Here is a 23747-nt window from a genome sequence, read left to right as displayed (position 1 = left end):
ACTGACCCCGTTAAAGTCCCGGCCTATGGGGCATACATTTTCTGTACATCCCCCGCTATGACTTGGCCCCTGCTAGCCGGGCTACAGTGTGACAATTCTGGCACAATCCCTGACCCCATGAGCCGGGACTTGCGATAAAACAATGTACAATCCCAGCTATTCTGTCGGTCGGACATCCGGGCATGAACCGGCTGACAATAGCACTGGAGTGAAAACAACATTCGCATTCACTGAACTCTGGAGTGTATCACAAGCTATCACACTATTGTGCCAGGTTCGACTCTCTGCAAATAAAAATATGCGATAAGTTGTTTTCACTCCAATGCATGAATGGATGTGACGTGGCCCCGACCAAGAGAATGCCCCGGCCCATCTGGCAGAGTTTAATCTACGTAAATTTCTTTGTTTGTTTGGGTTTTTTTTTGCAAAGTGCTATTTTGATTTTTAAAATGAACTGTTGTGTTTAAAATCTCGGGTGAGCCACATATACGACAGGTGTAACATTAGAAAAAACTGTTGACCATAATGAGTTGTCTCGGGCCTTGATTGATTGTTTTGGTTGTAAACGGTACTGTTAGTTCACATACAAACAATATGACAGTCTAGAATGCCATATTAATATTTTAATGTTTTTCAATATTATTTTTATCTTCTCTTTTCGTCTATCTCATTGTAATGCTTTTATTTTCTAATATCTGTTTTATATCTTTTTAGGTTTTGAATAATTCCAACTTTGTAGAGGTATAAAATGGCCTTTTCACGTGCTACATATGTAGCAAAGAGACAAACAGAAATAAATCGTAAGTATGTATTTCTGCTAAGTTATAAATAACATTAGACATTTTTAAAACTACCGGGTAGTGAATTTGTTCTGTAGTTTGCTATGTACACCACATTGATGTATACTGCTCTACATATAAGACAGGGTACTGGGTACATGTGTGCATTTGTAGTGCAACCAAACTTTTTAATCACTCTTTTAAATCTGTAAGTCGGGTCTGTATAAGTTTGAAATTGAGAACAAATGCATGAATTCAAAATACCGTTAGTCATTTCCCATTGTTTTGGTTCCAAAGTTTTTTAAAAGCATTATTCTCTAAAAGTGAATACCATGAAAATAAAATAAAATAAATCCTAATCACACTACCTCAGGCAATAACCAATTTAATTTGTAAAGTTGTCCACCACAGCTGAAGGTTTCAAAGTTTTCCTTGATATGACTACATTGGTGTTTATAAATACATTACAAGATAGGGGGTACCAATTTTTAAATCGTCCGACTGACAGATGGTTGTTGTCAACAGTTATTATTGTTAATTGTTGACACAAAAACATTTTCCACCAGGGCATTCAAGAATCTAATAAGTGTGGGGTGTGTAGGGGTGCGTGTGTGTGTGGGGGGGGGGGGGGGGTATTACAGACTAAAAAAATTCTCACATTATTTTTGTCATTAGTTAACTATGTTTTAACCATATTGCTATTGCAATACAATGTCCAAGACCACCAGCAATGCATTGAAATTTGCAGACATGCATATGATTTCTCGATAATGCTAAAAATAAACAAATTTTGGACAAATGTGGTATAAATCTGAGCAAAAGGAAAATGCATATTACAACTTTTGGAAATTATTACGAACCTTTTGTCCCGGTATTTCAAACCAAACAATAAACAGATTTTATATAGCACCATAACAAAAGTACGAACAAAGCACTTTATAACGATTTGGTTCCAGAGAATTGGCACAGAATTACATGTACCCCCCCACAGTGACATCGCCCCGATATCTTCATAGTAGAAATCGCCATGGTAGGTTGAATCCACAGCCACACATGGCTATTTTATTCGGACCTTATGAGATGCATATTAATTAGGTCATGTAACACGACTCAGTTTGGTTCAGTCAATATTGATCAGCATTTATTTACGAGGGTTCCCTTTAGGGCTTACATCCTGAATGGTGATGTGGTAAATCATGATCATCAACATAATATCATAACATCCCCCTTCTTTTACGAGTTTGTTCTTTTCCTCTTGGAAAGTTATTGTTCTCAATTTCTTTTAAATGAAATATCTCAACATCCCCTTTCTTTTAGATGTTTTTTCTTTTCATAAAAGAGTCATTTTTCTCAAATTCCTGTGATCACTTAAAATTGTCCTGAAAGATTTCTTTCTTTCAGTTTCTTAAGAAAATTAAATGTTTGGATCTCTCTTTTGAGATCAGATTAATTTGGATGGCTTATTCTTTTAATCTTGAAAAGCCCTTGTTCTTTATTTCTTGTGATCACTTCACTATTAAATAAAGCAAATGTCTATGACTGTCTTTTTTCTAATAGTCTCTTTTGTACTTAGACTATTTTCATTTTTGTGTGTTCAAAACTTTTAACTTTAACTCTGAAAAGTTTTAATATTGAAAAAGATCAACTTTTCCAAAACTTCTATAACTACTTGAACTTCAACTCAATTTTCAAAATTGTTCGAAAGATTTCTTTTTTTTTTCTTTCTTTTGGTTTAATCAAGTGCCAAAATTTGGTCAGGTTTAAACATAATCTTTCAAGTAGCTAGGACATCTGATCTTTCTTCGGATTTGGTAGAGAGTTCTGGTTCATGTCCCTGTACTGGTCTTGGTTCTGGCATTGGTCTTGGTTCTGGCATTGGTCTTGGTTCTTGCTGCTGGTTTCTCTGGTTACCATGGTTACTGGTACTTGTCTTCATCTCTGGTCTCAAGTTCTGTTTTGGTGCCGTTGACTTTCTTGGTTTCTTTGTTGCATCTGAGTTCTTGGTTTTCTTGTCTTGCATGGTTTTCTTGTTATCTTGCAAGTTCTTATTCTTGTCTTGCTGTTGTCCATTTTGGGAATTGAAAGTCTCTTGTCTGCTTGTTGCAGCAGGCATAGTTTCTTGTCTTGTGTCTTGAGGTACCTTCTCTTTGTTTATCAAAGTTTCTGGTGGTGTTTCTGGAGTCTTTCTTAGATGGACTCTGTTTCTTCTATAAATTCAGAGTCAGACTCGACTATGTAAGAACGTTAAATCTAGGCGTCGTGTGACTATGGCTTTCTGCCATGTCTTCTGTCCTTGGACAAGTGGTTTCCTTCTGACAACTTGTCCTTCTTGCAGGGGAGACAAGTCTTTGGCATTCTTGTCATAATGTTCTGCTTGTTTCTTGATACGGGTTTTCATGTTGGCAGTCTCATCAATCACTCTTGGTTTCAGCAATGCTGCTGAGGTTGGCAGAAGTGTTCTGGTTCTTCTGTTCATAAGTCTTTGTGCAGGACTTGTATCGAGTCCTTGCGTTGGCGTATTTCGATGGTCTAGGAAGGCTATGTATGGGTCTGTTCCAGCCTTCTTGCTTTTAGTTAGTATGCGTTTGGCCGTTTTGACTGCAGACTCAGCCTTGCCATTGGCTTGGCTGTTTCCTGGACTACTGCAGAGGTGTGCGAAGTCCCATGTACTCGCGAAGTGACGGAAGGTTTCAGAGGTGTATTGCGGACCGTTGTCGGATACCAGTTGGGTTGGGCTTCCGTACCTGGCGAACTGGGTCTTCAGTTTCTCTATCACTGTTGCGCTGGAGGTATCTGGTAGTGGATCGACTTCCCAGAAATTGCTGAAGTAGTCAACTGTGATTAAGTAGTCCTTGTTTTCCCATGAAAATAAGTCTGTACCCACTCTTTCCCATGCTCTGGTGGGCAAGTCATGGCTAGACAATGTCTCTTTCTGTTGGCTGGTTTCAAATGTGCGGCAGGTATCACATGATGCTATGTATTCTCTGATTTCCACTGATATACTGCGCCAAAACAGACATTCTCGCTGGCGTCTGAGACAGCCGTCTGTCCCAAGATGTGATGAGTGGATCTTTGTCAGCATTTCATTGCGTAGCTTTTGTGGTACCACCACACAGTTAGCCTTGAAGATCAGTCCGTCTTGTACGGACAGTTCATCACGGTAGTGGAAGTAGGGCGTGATTTGCTCAGGTAGTTGATTACGCTGTTCTGTCCACCCGTTGATGATTGTCTTTTTCAGCATTTGTAGTGTCTCATCTGTTGCAGTTTCTTGTCTCAGCTGTTCTAGTCTCTCGTCCCGTATTGGTAGAAAACTCACCATGTTGATTTCTTCAAACTTTAGGCCTATGTTTTCTGTGTTGGGCAAGTCGCTCTAGACAGCGTATCAGCGAGGACCATAGTCTTACCCGACTATACCGAATGTCATAATCATAACTTTGTAGTCTTAACAACATCCCTTGGAGACGTTTTGGTGCTTTCACCAGTGGCTTCTTTGCGATCATTTCAAGTGGTTTATGGTCGCTGATCACCTGTGTGAATCTACCAAAGGTATACTGATGGAAACGCTCAAATGCAAAGACTACCGCTAGCATCTCCTTTTCTATGGATGCGTGTCGCGTCTCTGCATCGATGAGTGCTCGACTACTGTATGCAATGGGTCTACCGTCTTGCAGGAGTGCGGCTCCCAAGCCTTTACCGCTAAGCGTCACATTGAATCATGAGGTCTTTGCCTGGATCGTATCACGCTAACACTGGTGCTTCAGTGACCATCTTCTTGACTTTGTCAAGTCGTCATCATGTACATGCATCCAGTGCCATGGCACTTCTGGTTTGACTAATTGTCTAAGTGGCTCAAGTGCTTCTGATAAGCTAGGAAGGAACGGCTCAGGTAGTTCACGAATCCTACCAGTCTCTGAACATCATGTACATCTGTCGGTGTTGGCATGTTAGCGACTGCCGCGACCTTAGCTGGGTCTGCTTTCAGACCTGTATCTGATAGTAGATGGCCAAGAAATGGTATTTCTTTGGCTCTAAATATGGACTTCTCCTTGTTGAGTTGGATGTGTTGCTCAGTACAGCGCTTCAACAGCTGTTCTAGGTTAGCGTCGTGATTCTTGACTGCGTCTTCGTAGTCTTCACCGTTACCGTGAGACTACTAGGTCATCTCGGCGCGCAAATAACACCGGTCAACCCTTCTAAGGCGACATGAATGCGGTGTTGAAAAATCTCGGACGATGCGCAAGTACCGAAGGGTAAACGGCGCCATCTATAGCGTCCGAAAGGGCTGTTGAACGTGGTCAAGATGCTGGACTCATAGTCCAGTTGGATCTGCCAAAAGGCTGAGCTTAAGTCCAACTTTGAGAATACTTTGGCTTGTGCTAATTCCGGTAACACATCATCGATCACTGGAAGTTGATACCGAGGCGTTTTAATGCCTTGTTAAGTGGCCTGGGATCAATACAGATTCGAAGATCACCGTTCTTCTTCTCGGCTACCACTAACTGGCTAACCCACTGAGTTGGTTCCTCAACTGGTACCAAGACTTCTGCTTCCACCAATTTATCAAGTTCATTTTTGACTTTGGGTTTAATTGCATGTGGAAGTCTGCGAGGAGGCAATATCTTTGGCTCAACGCTTGTGTCAGTTTGTAGGTGAACTTCACCGGGCAGACACCCTAGTGAACCATCAAACACTTTTGCATAGTTCTCTTCAGGTTTGAGGTCTACGCTGGTTTTGGGCTTATCAACTGCTGATATCTTAGGCCTATTGAAGTTCTCTTCATTTACTGTAATGAATCCCATGTGTTGGCTGGCTTTACTACCCAACAGCGGTGTAAGGTCCTCTTTGACGACCACAAACTCAACCGAATATTTCTTACTATTCTTGGGATTCAGTAGTTTCAGTCGGCATGTACCGAGTGCTTCACACGTGGCATTGTTCCACATTCTCAGTTTATTACCTGTAGGCCTAGGAACAATGTCTTTCTCATCCACAAATTTCTTGGGTATTGTGTTTACTTTGGCACCACTATCTACCTGAAATTTCACAACTTTGTCATGTGGTTTGATGAGCATTTCTGCAAAGATATCCTCAGTAGGCCTAACCCCATTAATTGTGTCATCCTCAGACTCATGCTTTATCACATTGATGTATTCGGTGCTTGTGTCAGAGTCTGAGTCATATTCATATGTAACGGTTCTCACTTTGGATTTAGTTTTACAGACTTTGGCATAATGGTTTTTTAACCCACAGTTATTGCAGGTGACCCCGTATGCCGGACACTTTGTTTTGTCCATTGTGTGGCTTTGCCCACAGTATTTACACTCTCTGGGATCATACTTAGGCCTCGTGTACTTTTGTCATTGACACTGTTTTCACTTTTCTTAGGCTTAATCTGTTTGCTCCTCTTTGGCTTTATGCCATGTATTTTAGCGGAGCTTTCAGTTTCAAATGCACTTAATTGTGACTCAGTTGTCTCGGCACTCTTACAAATATCTATGCATTGTTTCAGTGTGAGTGCTCTCTCTTGGAGAAGGCGTTCTGGCGTGCGCGCTTCTTAGGCCTACTACTATTCTGTCCCGTAACAATGTATCTTTTAGACAGGGGCAGAAGTTACATGTTTCCGCAAGTATCTGGAGGCCTGCAACATAATCATCAAATTTTTCTCCTTCTTTTTGGTCTCTTTTGTTGAACATATATCGCTCATACGTTTAGTTAATGTCACCAATAGCATACTGGTTAAATTTCTCAATTATAATTTCAAGCTTGAGTTTGTCAGCTTCCTGCACGAAATCAAACCCGTTGTAAATTTCCAAGGCCTTTTGCCCAATCGTGTGCAGAAAAAGTGCAGTCTGATATTCCGGCGTTTGTGCTGTCAGATTGGCTATAATTGAATAATTTTGCCACATCTGGCGCCAGGTTTTCCATTTTTCCATGGATACCAACTGACCTGGGGCCTGTATACCGGCCACTGTTTTAAGCTTTGCTCCAGCACCGGCACCGGGCTGATCGCCATGTCCTGGATCATCATGTCCACCATTTTCATTGCCATGTGCGCCGCCGTCACCGGCTCCATTCTCACCTTCGTTGAGGGGCATCACGACAACGAATCCACAATAACACCGTTTAGAAACCTTCTTTACAACTGCGAGTATAAAACGCTTTTACCCGGACTTCATAAAGTTATATTAAAACGGCGAAAAAGTGACAATCCCGAGCTGCCTACCATGTAACACGACTCAGTTTGGTTCAGTCAATATTGATCAGCATTTATTTACGAGGGTTCCCTTTAGGGCTTACATCCTGAATGGTGATGTGGTAAATCATGATCATCAACATAATATCATAACAGGTCACTTCGCTTAGTCATTAGCGAAGTGACCTGACTAAGGCAATGACAATAGACGGGGTAATTGATTTCTCGCTGTGTGAGCAAGCTTGTATACGACATTGCGGTCAATGGTTAATATACTGTCTCCACTTGAGTGAGTGCCGCTATAGCCTGCTGCGCGCTGTAGTCCATAGGCCTACAGGACCAACGCAATATAAAATTGAGAGTTTTGGTCAAATTTTGAGTTCAAAGCGCACGGCCAATTTTCAAAGCGCACGCTAAACGACTATAATATCTGTTCAACACGTATTTTCAAGTGTATGAGACCACATCTGGTTTCTTGAGAAAAATTTACGGGAGATATTCATCATTTTCTAACTCAGTATCCGAAGATTTTCGTCTGATCGTGCATAGCAATTCACGTGTATCGATCCCGTGTATTCATTTTAATGTCTCTGCTGCACCAAATAATTATTAGCCAGGCGATGTCGGTGTGCCCCCCCCCCCCCATTGGTGCACCTCTGTCATAGGTGTTAATGCCTAGGGATATTTCTTTGGGAAACCACCAGGCCTGTTTGAAAGGTCATCAGGTCTCATCATGAAATGCCATGAAACGGTCGCCTCATCATACTTCAGTTGACTTTAAACGTGTGTATTTTTGGTAAAATTATCTTGTTTTTATATTTCAGCTGTTACAGAGCTTACACTTGTGCTACTGGGGCTTTCAGGATCCAAGAAAACTGATGTGGCCAAACAAATACAATATCATCTGAAAGGATTTAGTGATGATGACACTGCAGGAGGATGTGAACCAGTACCTTTGGATGATTGTCAAACACTAACAGGCAAAGTCTTGGGACTGCATGCAACGGTTGTGAACACACGTGATGTAACAGAATATGAAGAAAGTAATAGAACACTAGGTGATAAAATAGAGGACTTTGACAGTGGTGATTGTGTAGTTGTCATGGTAATTGGAGCTGAGGATGAGGAGGATAGAGAGATGCAAATGAAGCAGCTTGGAGATTTTAGTAAAATGGTGTTTGGAAAAGAGGCTGAAAGGTGGGTAAAGGGGGCGCAGCACTAATTCAGCGTCCCATAGGATAACGTGTGAATTCGGCCTACTTCAAGCGCCATTTCTGGCGTCCCTGCAATACTTGGCAAAATAAATTTGGTATCAAATTAAAGCTCTGTTTCTCTAGATTCCAAAACTTTTGTCGGCATATATCGATGACCATTGACTTTTTAAGCTATTTTGCGGTGCAAAAAAAATAGCTAAAATATACTAAACTCACCACTCACATTTCAAAATCGGGTTTTCTCTTAATTAGCCACAGAGAATTGCTTTTGAGATCAATTGTCCAGTTTTTTTCTGCATGTTATCATTAAAGACACTTGTCGAATTCATATGAGCCAATATTGAGTGATTTAAAGTGAACAGGTCGGTAGATATGGTCGCTACAATCTCGTATTCACTATGGACTATATTAGCCAAATTTCGTTGTTACATAAAATGCGGAGTGATTTAGTGTTGCGCCCTCTTATAAGGTGTTAAAAGTTTTCAAAATCCACATTTATTACTCATTAAGTAAACTAGAAAAAATTTGAAGCTCAACACCGAAGATTTCATGTCTCTGCGACATTCCGTTCAAGAGAAATGATGTTTTAAAGATCAGTGCCGAAATGCCGAAAATCGAATATTTCGACTTTTCCGCCAAGATGCGAAAGTTTATACAAAACTCACAAACTTAGTGACAGGCGACAATTTGAGCACGTCTTTGAACCAAGTTTAATTTCTTTTCTAGATTATCAGTGTTCCCATTTTGTTTTGGAAATCATTTATTACTAAGTCTGAAGTATAAATACCCCCCGTTCCAGTGGTAACAATTACGATCTTTTTGCGTAGGCCTACTGAATATTCAGCAAAACGGCTTCATGCAGATTAACAATGTCTATTAACATTGCACTCCATTTGTGAGCATTTTTGAGTATTTTTTGGACGCATATCTAGACTTTGCAGGCGCCTACTCGGCCAATAAAGTGTTTTTTCCAATATTTTTTCATGGGGATGACTTTTTGTAATCTTTGTTTATCATCATGATTGAAATAGAACACATTTTGTGAAGCGCATCTCTTATTTTTTGCGAAGAATGTAAAAGGCAGCGTTCATAACGACGGCCGTTACAAGGGGGCGCAGCACTAATTCAGCGTCCCATAGGATAACGTGTGAATTTGGCCTACTTCAAGCGCCATTTCTGGCGTCCCTGCAATACTTGGCAAAATAAATTTGGTATCAAATTAAAGCTCTGTTTCTCTAGATTCCAAAACTTTTGTCGGCATATATCGATGACCATTGACTTTTTTCGCTATTTTGCTGTGCAAAAAAAAAATAGCTAAAAATATACTAAACTCACCACTCACATTTCAAAATCGGGTTTTCTCTTAATTCGCCACAGAGAATTGCTTTTGAGATCAATTGTCCAGTTTTTTTCTGCATGTTATCATTAAAGACACTTGTCGAATTCATATGAGCCAATATTGAGTGATTTAAAGTGAACAGGTCGGTAGATATGGTCGCTACAATCTCATATTCACTATGGACTATATTAGCCGAATTTCGTTGTTACATAAAATGCGGAGTGATTTAGTGTTGCGCCCTCTTATAAGGTGTTAAAAGTTTTCAAAATCCACATTTATTACTCAATAAGTAAACTAGAGAAAATTTGAAACTCAACACCGAAGATTTCATGTCTCTGCGACATTCCGTTCAAGAGAAATGATGTTTTAAAGATCAGTGCCGAAATGCCGAAAATCGAATATTTCGACTTTTCCTCCAATATGCTAAAGTTTATACAAAACTCACAAACTTAGTGACAGACGACAATTTGAGCACGTCTTTGAACCAAGTTTAATTTCTTTTCTAGATTATCAGTGTTCCCATTTTGTTTTGGAAATCATTTATTACTAAGTCTGAAGTATAAATACCCCCCGTCCAGTGGTAACAATTACGATCTTTTTATGTAGGCCTACTGAATATTCAGCAAAACGGCTTCATGCAGATTAACAATGTCTATTAACATTAAAATCCATTTTTGAGCCTTTTTGAGTATTTTTGGACGCATATCTAGACTTTGCAGGCGCCTACTCGGCCAATAAAGTGTTTTTTCCAATATTTTTTCATGGGGATGACTTTTTGTAATCTTTGTTTATCATCATGATTGAAATAGAACACATTTTGTGAAGCGCATCTCTTATTTTGCGCGAATAATGTAAAAGGAACGTTCATAATGACGGCCGTTACAAGGGGGGGCGCAGCACAAATTCAGCGTCCCATAGGATAACGTGTGAATTCGGCCTACTTCAAGCGCCACTTGGCAAAATAAATTTGGTATCAAATTAAAGCTCTGTTTCTCTAGATTCCAAAACTTTTGTCGGCATATATCGATGACCATTGACTTTTTTTCGCTATTTTGCGGTGCAAAACATATGGCCTAAAATTATACTAAATTCACCACTCACATTTCAAAATCGTAAGATGTCTGCATAAGCCACAGAGAATTGCTTTTGAGATCAATTGTCCAGTTTTTTTCTGCATGTTATCATTAAAGACACTTGTCGAATTCATATGAGCCAATATTGAGTGATTTAAAGTGAACAGGTCGGTAGATATGGTCGCTACAATCTCGTATTCACTATGGACTATATTAGCCGAATTTCGTTGTTACATAAAATGCGGAGTGATTTAGTGTTGCGCCCTCTAAATACTAAATAGCCGAGAGTAATTTTTAGTCTCTGTACATGTACAAACATTGAAGAAGGATATGTGATTTGGAAGTAGATTTACAGAGATTTGATGATGGGTTTATGATTTGAAAGTAGATTTGCAGTGCATTGTTTTTATAGTTTGTAACAGCCTCAGGTTAGTTCAAGAGTGGTGACCGGGGATATGGCTGTCCCACTTCTTGAGAAATTTGTCTATATATAGCTTTATTTCAATTTTGGCGTATATTTGTATTTTGGCCGCCCCACATTTTGATTTCTGCACCACATTTTTGACCTTGCTACAGCCCTGGTTTGTAAACTAACTTTTAAAACTCATAGCATCACCTCACATATCTTTTATTTGGTTTTACAAGCTGAGGTCAGGGTGACCAAACAAGTCAAGAAGTAAAAGAAAAAACAACCAACACATTTCATAAAACTTTTAAACAAAACATTACCCTCAAACAAAGCATATTAAATCATTAAAGTGTTCTCAATTTGTGTTTATTGAGGATGACACCAACAATTGTTTTCAAATGTGAAGATTGTAATGAACTAAAATACCTTGTGAAAAAGGTCCTGTATATGTGGCAAAATCTGAGATTTTTAATTTAATCAAAATACTAGTCAAACCTGTCTGTGGCTGGGGGCTGAAATGAATCATTGCGCATGTGATTACAAGGGACATTCCTACACTTTGAGCCAGTCGACTTCATGATGATCTAGGCACAGAAATGATGAAATGCCATGCACATATCTTTATTTTTTCAAAAATCTTGCGATAATGTGTTAATTAAATTTATATTTTATTTTCCTCCTCTCAAAAAAACACCAGATTTTCATTAGGAGTGTATACCAGTACGACCAGTGCAGCAAGACAGAAAACAACTGAGGCTGAAGAACAAATACCTGAAATGTCATTTGACATCAATGCAGACAAAAATAACAATGACAAACAAGTTCAGATGTTATTACACCATGCTAAAGTGTTAGTGAAAAGGAGACGAGAGGAATGTTTGGAATCAGCAAGTCACCAAACAAACCACACTGCACCTCACAATTCGGCAGTAGTCAATAGTAATGGTGATGCTCCCCTTTCACCTGTTATCTCATCCACATCGATACAGAGAACCAGCGATACAGAGAATGAATTGGAGCTGACCATTGACAGTCTCAAACCAGAGGATATAAGGAAGTTGGATATGTGTTGTGAGGTTCTTGAAGATAACACACCAGCACCACAAAGTAATGAGGACCAGCGAGAGAGGGATTTGTCCCCGCATGAGCAGGAAAGAAATCCTCGGAATATATCATTTATGACTGCTACCCCAATTGAATGTGGAGATTTCCAATGCTGAGAGAAGATAAATTGTGGGTAGGGAATTATTGGTACCTGGTATCTATAATTTGAATGATAATGAAAGTCAATTCTTAGATTATTGGTTTATACATGGATAAGGGAGGTTGTTTCTTTTATTATTCTTGTTGACAGCATGGATATTGGACTCTGTCATTCTTGACATTTGCTTAAAAAGTTACCTTTTTCAGAGTCTTGGTTGGCAGCAATGTAGCTTGCCACACCATCACGGCATCTTCATTCAGCCTAGTGACCGGAGGATTGTAAACACTACGCTGAATGAAGACGCAGTGATGGTGTCGCAAGCTACGTCGCTGCCAACCAAGACTCTGAAAAAGGTACCTTTTTAAGCAAATTATTCTTGTTGTTTGTTTTCAATGTTTTTAAATTTCTAAGGAGAATTGTTCTGAACAAGCTGCACCAAATTAGCTGTAGTTGTCACCTACCTCGAAAATATCACAATTGTATAGCTCGCCACTTGTGTGAGTAGACTATTGCTCTATTCAGGACTGGGAAAAAATGGAATCCAGGATTCAGGAAGCTCACTGGGAAATTTTGAGATTTGGGTAGATGTACATGTAGGAAGGAAGTTTTGTTTGCCCATATCAGAAATATATCTGAGAGTAAAGTTTGGTTTATTTTCCCCCAGCCCTGGCTCTATTAGAGACTATGGGCATATTAAAATATTTCATGTGCATTATGCTACATTTACCTAATATATCGAGGGGTCAGAGCCAAAAGGCCGTAAGTACAAAAATGGCATTTAATAATGCAGGTGTTTTTGTACTTAAGGCCTTCTGGCTCTCACACATTTCATGCATTAGTGTTGCTCTTAGGGCTTTATATTTTCGCTGATAACAGTTTCTGTGGCTATAGCTTCATTATGGCTATACAATCATAAGGTGCCCAGTGTTGTAAGGATTACTTTGGAACCAAAACTCATTGTGGCCAAAAATGCAATTCTAGGCCTTTTAAAGCCCTTTTGGCTGACCTCTCTATATTAGAAGAAAAAAAAGTCACATACCAATTGTATCAGAACATTCCAGTCTGTGACCATATTTTACGTCGCACAATCACAAGGGATGGTTGATTTCTTGCACATTGCTAAAGTGCACAAGTGGTACTATTTTGTGTATTGACACTTTCAGTGCCTTTCTAATAAGCAATCTGAAGTATTTGAATGTTTAGGAGCTAGCCTTTAAGGGGGTACTACACCCCTGGCCAATTTTTTGCCTATTTTTACATTTTCTCAAAAATTATAGCACATTGGTGACAAGTAAGATATGTATAGTATAGGGGCAAGAACTACAACTACTGTACTGAAAATTCAGCAACTCAAAGCAAGTAGTTATTGATTTATTGATCAAATATTGGTTTTCCCTCATTTTTGACTGTAACTCCGCAACTGTTGTCTGTGCTGAAATAAAATTTCCAGTGCAGTAGTTGTAGTCCTTGCCCCTATAATATAAATATCTTACTTGTCCCCAATGCGCTATAATTTTTGAGAAAAATGCAAAAATAGGCACAAAATTGGGCAGGGGTGTAGTACCCCCTTAATCGCTTCAGTTTTACATTTACATATATGGTGTTGTGTTGCTCTAAATTTGAATTTCAAGATTGGCATCGCTGGTGGTGGGGGATTCAGCATTTAAAAAATGGCTGATTAATGTAAGACTGGGAGGCTGAAATTTGACTTCCTACTTGTATCTTTGATGCACATTAAATTATTATTTGTATGCCTTTCATATTATGCCTTCTGTTTCAAAGCATTGAAAAATCTGAAACATAACAATTAGTCCTCAATGGTGTAAAACATTTTGATAACATTTTATAAATGTATTAACTATGCACAATAACTATGCAAAAACCAACTTCTATCAATATAACTTTTAATACACATAGATTTTGATATTTATATACTATGTACATGTATAGTTGTATACCAGAGCTTTATATTTGGGCAATATGATCTAGTCAACTGATGAATAAAAACAAATGTAAATGGTAGCTTGACTTGAATAATGGTCTCATGATTTTAGTGTTAAGGAGAATTGTAATACCTGTTAAATACACATCAATCAAGGTTACAAGAGTTGTTGAAAGCTGCATCACCAATAAAGTAGTTATATAATGTAGATACTAGCTCTTCACCAGCTTAATTTAATGCATCTTTGTTTTCAAAATCCTGAGGATTTCATTTGTATAATTTGCTGAATTCCAGGCTACCCCATTCCACCCCATGCTGGTCATTGGTTAATTGGGGAAATCAAGTATCAAAGGAAGATTTGACAACTATCATTTTATACTATTTTCAATTTACAACAAGTCCACACTTGAGTGACAAGTATAATTTATTATTTCTTCGAAATATCGACAATTGCTAGACACAAAACAATACATGCAGGGCAGTATATCTGATCACAACCCCACAGCTGACTGCCAAAATTGCAAGCTCATCAGATCAGGTGAATCCCCACGAAGAGAGACCTCGTGAAATGATGGAATATACATTGTACATAAACCACAATGGCCAGGGTTGAACAGGCAACAGGGATGGAATTATCTAAAGGATTTCAAAGGGTTTTGGTGTCCATTAATGTCCAGTTGCCAAAAACACACAAAACATTTGTAGTTCAATGTTCAGGCACAATTGTGTGTTTCTGGACAAATTATACTTGACTGGAGAAGGCCAACTGGTTACAGAACTGAAACTTTTCCTCTTTTCAGCCGATTCCCTCTTTTTTATTCCTCAAATTTACCCATTTTCTTTTATTTTCAGCCCAATTTTACGCTGTTTTGCAGCGTTTCTTGAGCATTTTCAGCTCTTTTCCTTTTTTTACAAAGACCTTGTTAGAGGTCTGTGGTTATTGTCACAAGGTTACCAATTCAATGACCTATGACAATATAATTATTAAACTGCTAATACCTCGACCATTTATTGCTCATCCCTCTCACAGTAGCCTACAATGCCTTCCAAACAAGACCATATTTAATCCGGGTTCTGGACATGCCTCAAGTGGCATCTCTGGACATGAGTTATGTAGGTTTTGTTACAAGGACACCATCTTTCAAACCATGTGAAATCCTTGAAGTAATAGCCCCCTTCCTGGCCAAACCCTGTACAAAATGTATGTCTGTGCATTGGAGTTTCCTAGTCATAGTAATAATGGGAAATCCAACAGAAAAATTGTGGGCAACATTATATATATGCCTGCAGCAAGCTCATGGAGAATGGGATTGACAGAATAGACAAAACTATGGCAACATAACTAATTACAAGGATAGCTAACATTTATGAAACAAGTACACATACATTATTGATGAGATTCATCAGGATCGTTCAAAGTCAAATTAAATAAAAGAGTTCTGGTACAGATCCAATAAAAATGAAAGTACTCACTAGATATATTTCAGTTCCTATCAGGAACCTTGTTCACTCTGCAATGACTGTAGTGTTTCTAGATGTCGGCAGTCCTTGGTGGCAGTGATGGTGTTGCCACATTGTAGGTTGCCGTTTTGAGATGATCTGGTCATAGATTCTGTCCAATTTGTATGCCCCCTCGTCCTTGGTCATAGTGTTTTTGCCCCTGCTCCTGATCCATATGGCTTCTTTTAGCCAACGCGTGGTTTTGTCTGCCTCTTGATCTATGATTGCTGCCTCGTCCCAGTTGATAACATGGTTGCTGGCTGCGGCGTGCTCAGTTATTGCCGATTTATGAATTTGGGATGTGGATGACTTTCTTTGTGATCTGGTAAAATTTTTGGAACTTATTTTTTCGGCTTCAGTTTTGTGTTCAGATACATGTAGTCTAGTTTTGAAAAGACGGCCTGTCTCTCCAATGTAGGTCTTAGGACAGCTCTTGCAAGGTATTTCATAAATTGATTCAGCTGTTTGGAGGGGGTCCCGCTTGTCTTTGGGGTGCACGAGCATATTGCGAAGAGTGCTGTGGGGCTTCATGGCTGTCGAGAAACCATGTTTTTTGAACACTCTCGACATCCTCTCAGAGAGACCCTCGACATAGGGAACGACGACAGAGCCCTTTGGTGTCTTTTGTCTCCCTATTTTTGCTGGTTTTTGGTTGTTGTTTCTGCTCTTTTACCTTGTCGATGGCCCAACTCGGGTAACCACATTGCGTCAGCGCTTCATTGATCTTCTTTTCCTCCTCTTCTTTATCTGCCTCCTCAGTGACAATAGCATCTTTTCTGTCTAAAAGGGTTCTTACAACTCCCAACTTCTGGTGCAATGGGTGGTGGGACTGGAATTGCAAATATTAATTGGTGTGTGTGGGTTTTCTGTAGATAGATAATTTGGTAGTGCCGTCCGGTTTCCTGGTGATTTGAGTGTCTAAGAAAGGGATGCTGCCATCAATCTCCTCTTCATACGTGAACTTGATGCTGCCAGTAGGATCTATTTGGTTGAGGTGGTCTGTCAAGTTCTTTGTTTCACCCCGTTTGATAATTTCAAGAACATCATCTACGTAACACTTCCAAAGCTTTGGCTTACAACCAGCTGGTGCAGTGGCTATGGCTTGAACTTCCAACCATTCCATAAACAAGTCGACAGCGATTGGACTCAGGGGGCTGCCCATGTCTGCGCCTTTCTTTTGTTGATAGATGATACCTTTGGAAGTGAAATAAGTGGTAGTTAGGATGAACTTGACCAATTCCATGATGTCGTCAACTGTCAGTTTTGTTCTTTGATGAAGATTGCGATCTTGTTCAGGGGCAGGGGATCAGGAGCAGGGGCAAAAACACTATGAACAAGGACGAGGGGGCATACAAATTGGACAGAATCTATGACCAGATCATCTCAAAACGGCAACCTACAAATGTGGCAACACCATCACTGCCACCAAGGACTGCCGACATCTAGAAACACTACAGTCATTGCAGAGTGAACAAGGTTCCTGATAGGAACTGAAATATATCTAGTGAGTACTTTCATTTTTATTGGATCTGTACCAGAACTCTTTTATTTTTAAAGTACACATACAAATATAAAATGCATATTAGGCTGCAAGTTTAGAATCTGGTATGCCACTCATGTCACACACCCTCTGATTATTCCATGAACAGCGCATACTCACAGAATAAAGTGCAGCTCATGGGTGCAGAATGGCATACCTTATTGCAAAATCTAGCCTTCATAAGAACAAGGTAAATCAAATTAATATTTACAGAAATAGTCATATAAATGTATGCTATTCTCTCGGTCCAGGCCACGTCACATCCGTTCATGCATTGGAGTAAAAACAACTTATCGCATATTTTTATTTGCAGAGAGTCGAACCTGGCAAAATAGTGTGATAGCTTGTGATACACTCCATAGTTCAGTGAATGCGAATGTTGTTTTCACTCCGGTTCATGCCCGGATGTCCGACCGACCGAATATACCACTATGGCCGATAACTTTTTACACTCATGAACTTCTAGGGAGTACCTGTACCAAAACCTCAAATTTCTGTAAAGAATTCTGCTATCTGTGTAGTATATTCACATATAGCACCTCTCCATGTCACTGGAAACCAAAAAAGTGGATTCTGATTCAAGAATTCTTGTACATGTAGGTCATTGTACAATGTACATACATGTGTTAACATAAGTCATCAGTTGCTCCAGATCCAACTTTTACTATAATTAAAGATGCATGATATATGCTTTTTGAGTATATGTGTACATCCATATCAAAACGATACATTTGTCGGCTGCTACATGTGTCTCATTTCACATAATAGCTAGTAATAAATACCAGACTCATCTCCAAAGTGGAGGTCACTTCAAATTATCCCCAAGTCACATGGTTTTAAAGGAATGTTCTTTGTATTCCTAAACTTGGGACGATTTGAAGTTACCTCCACTTCGGAGATGAGTCTGATATTTATTCTTAGCTATTATGTGAAATGAGATACATGTAGCAGCCGACAAGTGCATCGTTTTGATATGGATGTACACATATTATCTGTAAAGTCTACATACTGAATACATTTCCAACACTGGCCTAAAATAAACTTTGAATCCATTGTAGAGTTTGTGGCTCAAATACATATATTCAACTGAAATTCAGGGGATGTACTACATGTAATAGTGGGATACACATTCGATTTGTACAAACATTTAATAAGGTATGTACTTGTGACAGAAAACATGTCACATACCACATGCAGTGTTTCATTCATAAGTATCAAACACAGGACTTCTACCTTTGAACCACGCTTTGCACCACTGAGGTCCCGGTTCAAGCCCGGCGCGCCCAAGGACTCATGTGCACTTGGTTTATCCCGATTCCATGCTCGCTCTCGCAGGTTTTCTCCGGGATCTCCGGTTTCCTCCTGTATCGCAAAAAATCGGGTGATTAGTTGTTTGGTTATCAAAAACTTCCTTCACCCAATGGAATTTGGGGAGCTGCACAGATAATTGGTGGATGTTACAATCTAAATGCGGATAGGTGTGCGCCGTTCGGCAGCAACCTAGTTGATGCGATCTGATTGTGATGATTCACCATTGCAGCGAAATTACAGCGCTTTGAGTCCTCTAAGATCTGGAGAAAGGCGCTTTATAAATCCAAAATTTATTATTTATAAGTAGTGAACAACATGATACTCAGTTCTGATAATATACACATTCACTGTTATGATGATGACACAGTTGTCTCTGGTTTTGTTGGCTGCAGAACCTCAACAGGTGGCATTGGTGGTAGGAATAATGATTTGAGTTTGGATGCCATGGATGCTATATCATTGTCTACTATCTCATATTGTCGTACAGTCTGAGCAAATTTGATTGCACCTACAGAAAGAAAAAAATAAATGGAATGTATCAGTTGTGAAATATAAATGTGGTAATATTCCTTGCCCTACAAAATTGGACTGAGGGCTGGCTCTGATGCCCTGATTGGCTTTAAAGTACCTGTAGAAAAATGGGAGCACTGATCATGAGCTTGTTTTTATTTTTTTGTTCTTTTGTAGTTGTTTTGTTCAGATACCAATTAAAGTAAAGGTCTGTTCTTTGAACTTTTATACGCTCTCCCTTTTGGGATTGAGCACTTTATTCAAAAGATAGTCTAACTATGAGTAAAATGTTGTTATTACGCTCCTGTTTTTGCAGTTGAGCACTTTCTGACTATCTCTGATAGACAGACTGACTCTGGGATAGACTTTGGCTGTGTTGACACCATGGAATGTATATTCTTTTAACATTCCTAAGAGATGGTAGTCCACCCAAAGCATTTCATCGTGTCGTCTAATGATTGCCTTTTAGGCATGAAACTCAGAGTAAAGACTACCTACCGGTATTCTGGAAGGTCTGTTCTTTGAATTTTTATACGCTCTCCCTTTTGGGATTGAGCACTTTATTCAAAAGATAGTCTAATAACTATGAGTAAAATGTTGTTATATACATATATAAACTGAGCTCAAAAAGAAACTTATGATTTTTCACAAGGTCATATCTTGAAATCCTGTCCATCAAATTGAACCAAAATTACACACAGATTTACTTCAAGATACAAGATACAAGATATTTTATTTTCCCATAATTCACATGAAATCACACAAGTATATATTTTAAAAAACAAAGGCAATATCAAACAAGCGAATTATGGAGGGGATGACCAGAAGGCCAGTAAGGCCAGAGGAAGTCACCCCCCTTAACAAAGAAATGTTACCATCAAAAAAAGTAAAAACAAAACAAAGCATAACAAACAAACGAGAAACACAATGCTCAAGAATTAATCATTACTTTACTCTTAACACATGTCAGTAACCAAGCAGTTATCCAACTGACACCACAGCAAAATGCACTGACATGAGACAGCTTCCTGGACCACATTCACAGCCCAGCCCTGTTTCATGAAAAAAGTGTATGGAAAGCAGCACCGTTGTATCATCTGTGCAAGGATCTTGTGTGCATTCTCACAGATTTTTTGTCCTGGGTGCCAAATGTTGGGCTGTGAAAGTGAAGGAAGTCCAGGAAGCTGTCCCATGACAGTGCATTTTGCTGTTGTGTCAGTTGGACATCTGCTTGGTTACTGACATGTGTTTTGAGTAGAGTATTAAGGTAATCATGTGTGTAATTTTGGTTCATTTTGATTGACAGTATTTTAAGATATGACCTTGTGATTCACAAGTTGTAAAAAATTAACAAGTTTCTTTTTGAGCTCAGTTTATATATCGTTTCATTCAATAAGGTTTGTTTTGTTTTTATTCTACCTTCTCCATCAGTTGTAAAGCCATATTTAGCAATAACTTCTTGTTGAATTTGGGTGACTACGGGGAAGACAATTTGCATCATCTTCAGCATATCATTCCCTGCCGCGTCCTTCACCTCATCCATACGGGTTTTGTTCTCCGGTGTTTCAAATGCATCCAACACATCTTGCAATGCACCTGGATGTGGAAATAACAAGGATTTAACATAAAAACACCAGAAAAATGGCAGGTTTATTGTAAGTGGTTTTAAAACCGAGAATTTAAACAAAATATTTTTTATGGAGTCGGATTTTTTTCTAGCGTATTGCATTTATTTCCTCTGCAACTTCTGTGCAGGCATGTTGCCATATGGCCTGAGACAAATAAGAGATATAGGAAGCAATGCACTTTTACCATTGCCCACTGTGAACCATGTCTTACATGGCATCATTATACAAATACCTCAATCAATTCACACTTTTTATCTGTGCAATCACTAAAACAACATGTTCAATACATGCACAAACATTCAACTCATAGGTTGCATTAATTTGGTAGGAATTGATACACAAAATGGGTCAAAATTCATTAAATTACTGCATGTCAAAATGTAATGTAAACTTCTTTTCAGATTTTGACATAATTTCTTTAGCAAAAACGTACAGGTCTACTTTGTAAAAAATGTCTTATTATACATTAATCCAAAAAAATTATATTATCATTTACGTCAATTTTGATCCATGTGCGGAAGAAAGTTCTTTTGGCTAAATTCAGCTGTAAATTCAACCTGTGCAAAACTTGATATACGGTGGCAATGTAGTAGCCCCTGTTTACGGTACCGTACTGTACTTAAAACAGGTGTATTTCATGGACAATCCCAGCGACTACCATATACATGCACAGAAGCAGTATAGGCCTATACGTCCCACCCTGGGTTGCAGAGGTCCAATAGACGTAGACCTACAATGTAGTGCCTTCAAACAGACGTGGCTAAGGTCCACCTTATTTCAACCCCTGCAAATAATCTTCCTCCCCCCTTTCGAAATACAAAAAAACCTTTGCCTCCCGCTTTTGATGTGCCAAATATCTTTTCCCCGCCAAATATCCCCCCGCGCCCACTTACACGTACATGCTCGATTTTGGGCAATCCAAATTCAAAACCTTAAATTGTCTTTTCCTATATAATGTTAGCACAGCGAGCAGGAAATTTTGCATATTTGTTCCTAATGTTTTCCTATGTACAGCAAGAGCCAAATAAATTTTTGCTCCTCGGGTCCCAAAACATCTGTGCCAAAAATCACTTGCCCATTTGCCCATAGCTGTCACCTCTGTTTGCGCCTGTCAAAAACTGCTTTTTGACCTGCCAAAAAATCTTTGCACCCCCCTATAATTCACCACCCTGTGGTACACATAATTATATTGCACCACCCTCAGTGGCGTACCGTGGCCGCTCCTACCCCGGGGGGCTGAAGAAAATTCAATTTTGCCGCCCCTTCCTCAACAGACCGAAAAGGTTGACACAATTTTTTTTTCGGTGGTTTGAAAAAGTAAAGAGCAAAAAAAAAAGATTATAACAGCTAGCTCCCTAAAAGCAACACATTTTGATGTATAGTACAATTTTTTCACAATTTTTATACCATCAAATTTTGGCATTCTTCTTCTTCCACCCCTTCGCTTTGGTCGCCTCCTGCTTTTACCCCGAGGGGCTAGCGCCCCAAAATATGGGCATGACCTTAAAGCTTGGCAATAAAATGCTCTTAACATTTAAGCTTACGGGTACATTAAATTGTTTCTTCCAGACTTAATGATGGCTGCGGTCATGGGCGGTTACGAATTTCGCACCATTCAAATATTTGATTTGATAAATGATAACAACAAAGAGACAGAAAAGAAATATATTAGGTGTGGTTGTTTTCCTACACTTTAAAAAAAAATTTTTACCCTGTAGCAAGAAGAGCCATATAAATTTTAATTTTTGATTGGGTCCCAAAACATCTGTGCCAAAAATCACTTGCATGTTTGCCCCTCCTTCCTTTACTGGTACTCCGGTAGTACCAAAAATATAGCTGTCCCCCAGGCTTTGTTTGGCTCTGTTTGGACCTGTCAAAAGATGCTAAGTTGCCCCACCCCCCACCCCACTTTTTTGACCTGCCAAAAAATCTTTGCACCCCCACCTATAATTCACCACCCTGGGGTACACATAATTATTGCACCACCCCTACTACATATACATGTAAAACTTGGCAATGCATACAAAAATGCTTAACATTTGATTCTTATTCTTAAGCTTACCTTTTGTTTCTTCCAGACTTAATGATGGCTGCGGTTGAGTATTTTGCGCCATTCAAAAATTTGATTTGATAAATAATAACGGCAAAGAGACAGAAATATATAATTAAGTGTGGTTGTTTGATGCTGATATTAGAAAATCACAATTTTATGTCCCTAAACTTGGCTTATTTTCTGTCCGAAAGTGCGAAAATTATTTTTCATATAAAAGCCCGTCGCCAATTACAAACATTATTCGCAGCCGTCACCAGAAAGGCCAGAAATGAAATGGCAACATTTGCGTGCAGTGCGTGATGCCACACCGAAATGCACGAAAAACTGTTTGTCACCCAGGGCAAGAACTTTTTGGACAGCCAAAAGGGGAAAACTTTCTGCCCATTTCAAAAAATGGAGGTTTGATTTTTAATTTGTCTTTTGGTACCGTTTGTACATGTACTGTATCTTTTTTGATTTTTAAAGACTGGTTTTCAGATAACATGATTCTTTTAATAATAGGCCTATACTCTTGTATTTTGTTTAAGTTTAAAATGTAGTAACACTTTGTTTTTAATGCTGCGTTTGTAATTCTTTGTGATTTTTAATGATTTTTTTGTGATTCTTCTTAATTGTTCTATTATTTATAAAAACAAAACAAAATAAAAGCATTGGCACCGAATCGTGTGCTCAGTGGAAAAGAGAAAAAAACTGAAAACCTTTTTGGCCAGCCGAGAGGATTTTTTGGCACACAATTTACTTATTTTCTTAGGCCAAACAAAGGCTTGTCACAAAATGCGAAAAAGGATAATATAATAAAGGATAGCAAGGATAATATTTTTTTTAATCCAAAAAAAAAAAAAAATAGTTCTGTATTTTTCTGGAATGGGGAGTAATTACTGACTTTACTGTACTTTTAACGGGACTTTTAATTATTGTGACTATAGGGCCTAATATAAACCCCGGATATAAACCCTTTTAGCTATTTATTGAATAATTAACTTATTATATACGATAAACGTTAATATGATCAACTAGTTTCGAGTTTGTTTCACTATGCGTTCGTCATGATT

The 23747-nt window shown here is 38.8% G+C and overlaps 3 protein-coding genes across 3 annotated transcripts; 1 reads left to right on the top strand and 2 right to left on the bottom strand.

Annotated features, from left to right (window-relative positions):
• The first annotated feature begins 712 nt into the window (after positions 1-712).
• Positions 713-13422, top strand: LOC140137760 (uncharacterized). The gene is made up of 3 exons (XM_072159523.1): positions 713-800; positions 7797-8169; positions 11705-13422. Exons 1-3 carry the CDS (start codon positions 749-751, stop codon positions 12225-12227), a joined length of 948 nt encoding a protein of 315 aa, XP_072015624.1. The 5' UTR covers positions 713-748; the 3' UTR covers positions 12228-13422.
• A 3075-nt stretch (positions 13423-16497) lies between these two features.
• LOC140137203 (uncharacterized) lies at positions 16498-16896 on the bottom strand. The gene has a single exon (XM_072158855.1). It carries the CDS (start codon positions 16894-16896, stop codon positions 16498-16500), a length of 399 nt encoding a protein of 132 aa, XP_072014956.1.
• A 1915-nt stretch (positions 16897-18811) lies between these two features.
• On the bottom strand, positions 18812-22931 carry LOC140137759 (protein C10-like). The gene is made up of 3 exons (XM_072159522.1): positions 22705-22931; positions 20434-20610; positions 18812-19012 (listed from the first exon to the last, which is right to left on the bottom strand). The coding sequence occupies exons 1-3, from the start codon at positions 22754-22756 to the stop codon at positions 18855-18857; spliced, it is 387 nt and encodes a 128-aa protein (XP_072015623.1). The 5' UTR covers positions 22757-22931; the 3' UTR covers positions 18812-18854.
• Between the last annotated feature and the right edge of the window lie 816 nt (positions 22932-23747).

The sequence above is a fragment of the Amphiura filiformis genome, chromosome 17 (assembly GCF_039555335.1).
Source record: "Amphiura filiformis chromosome 17, Afil_fr2py, whole genome shotgun sequence".
Classification (NCBI taxonomy): Eukaryota; Metazoa; Echinodermata; class Ophiuroidea; order Amphilepidida; family Amphiuridae; genus Amphiura; species Amphiura filiformis.
This window is presented reverse-complemented; position numbering and strand designations above follow the sequence as displayed.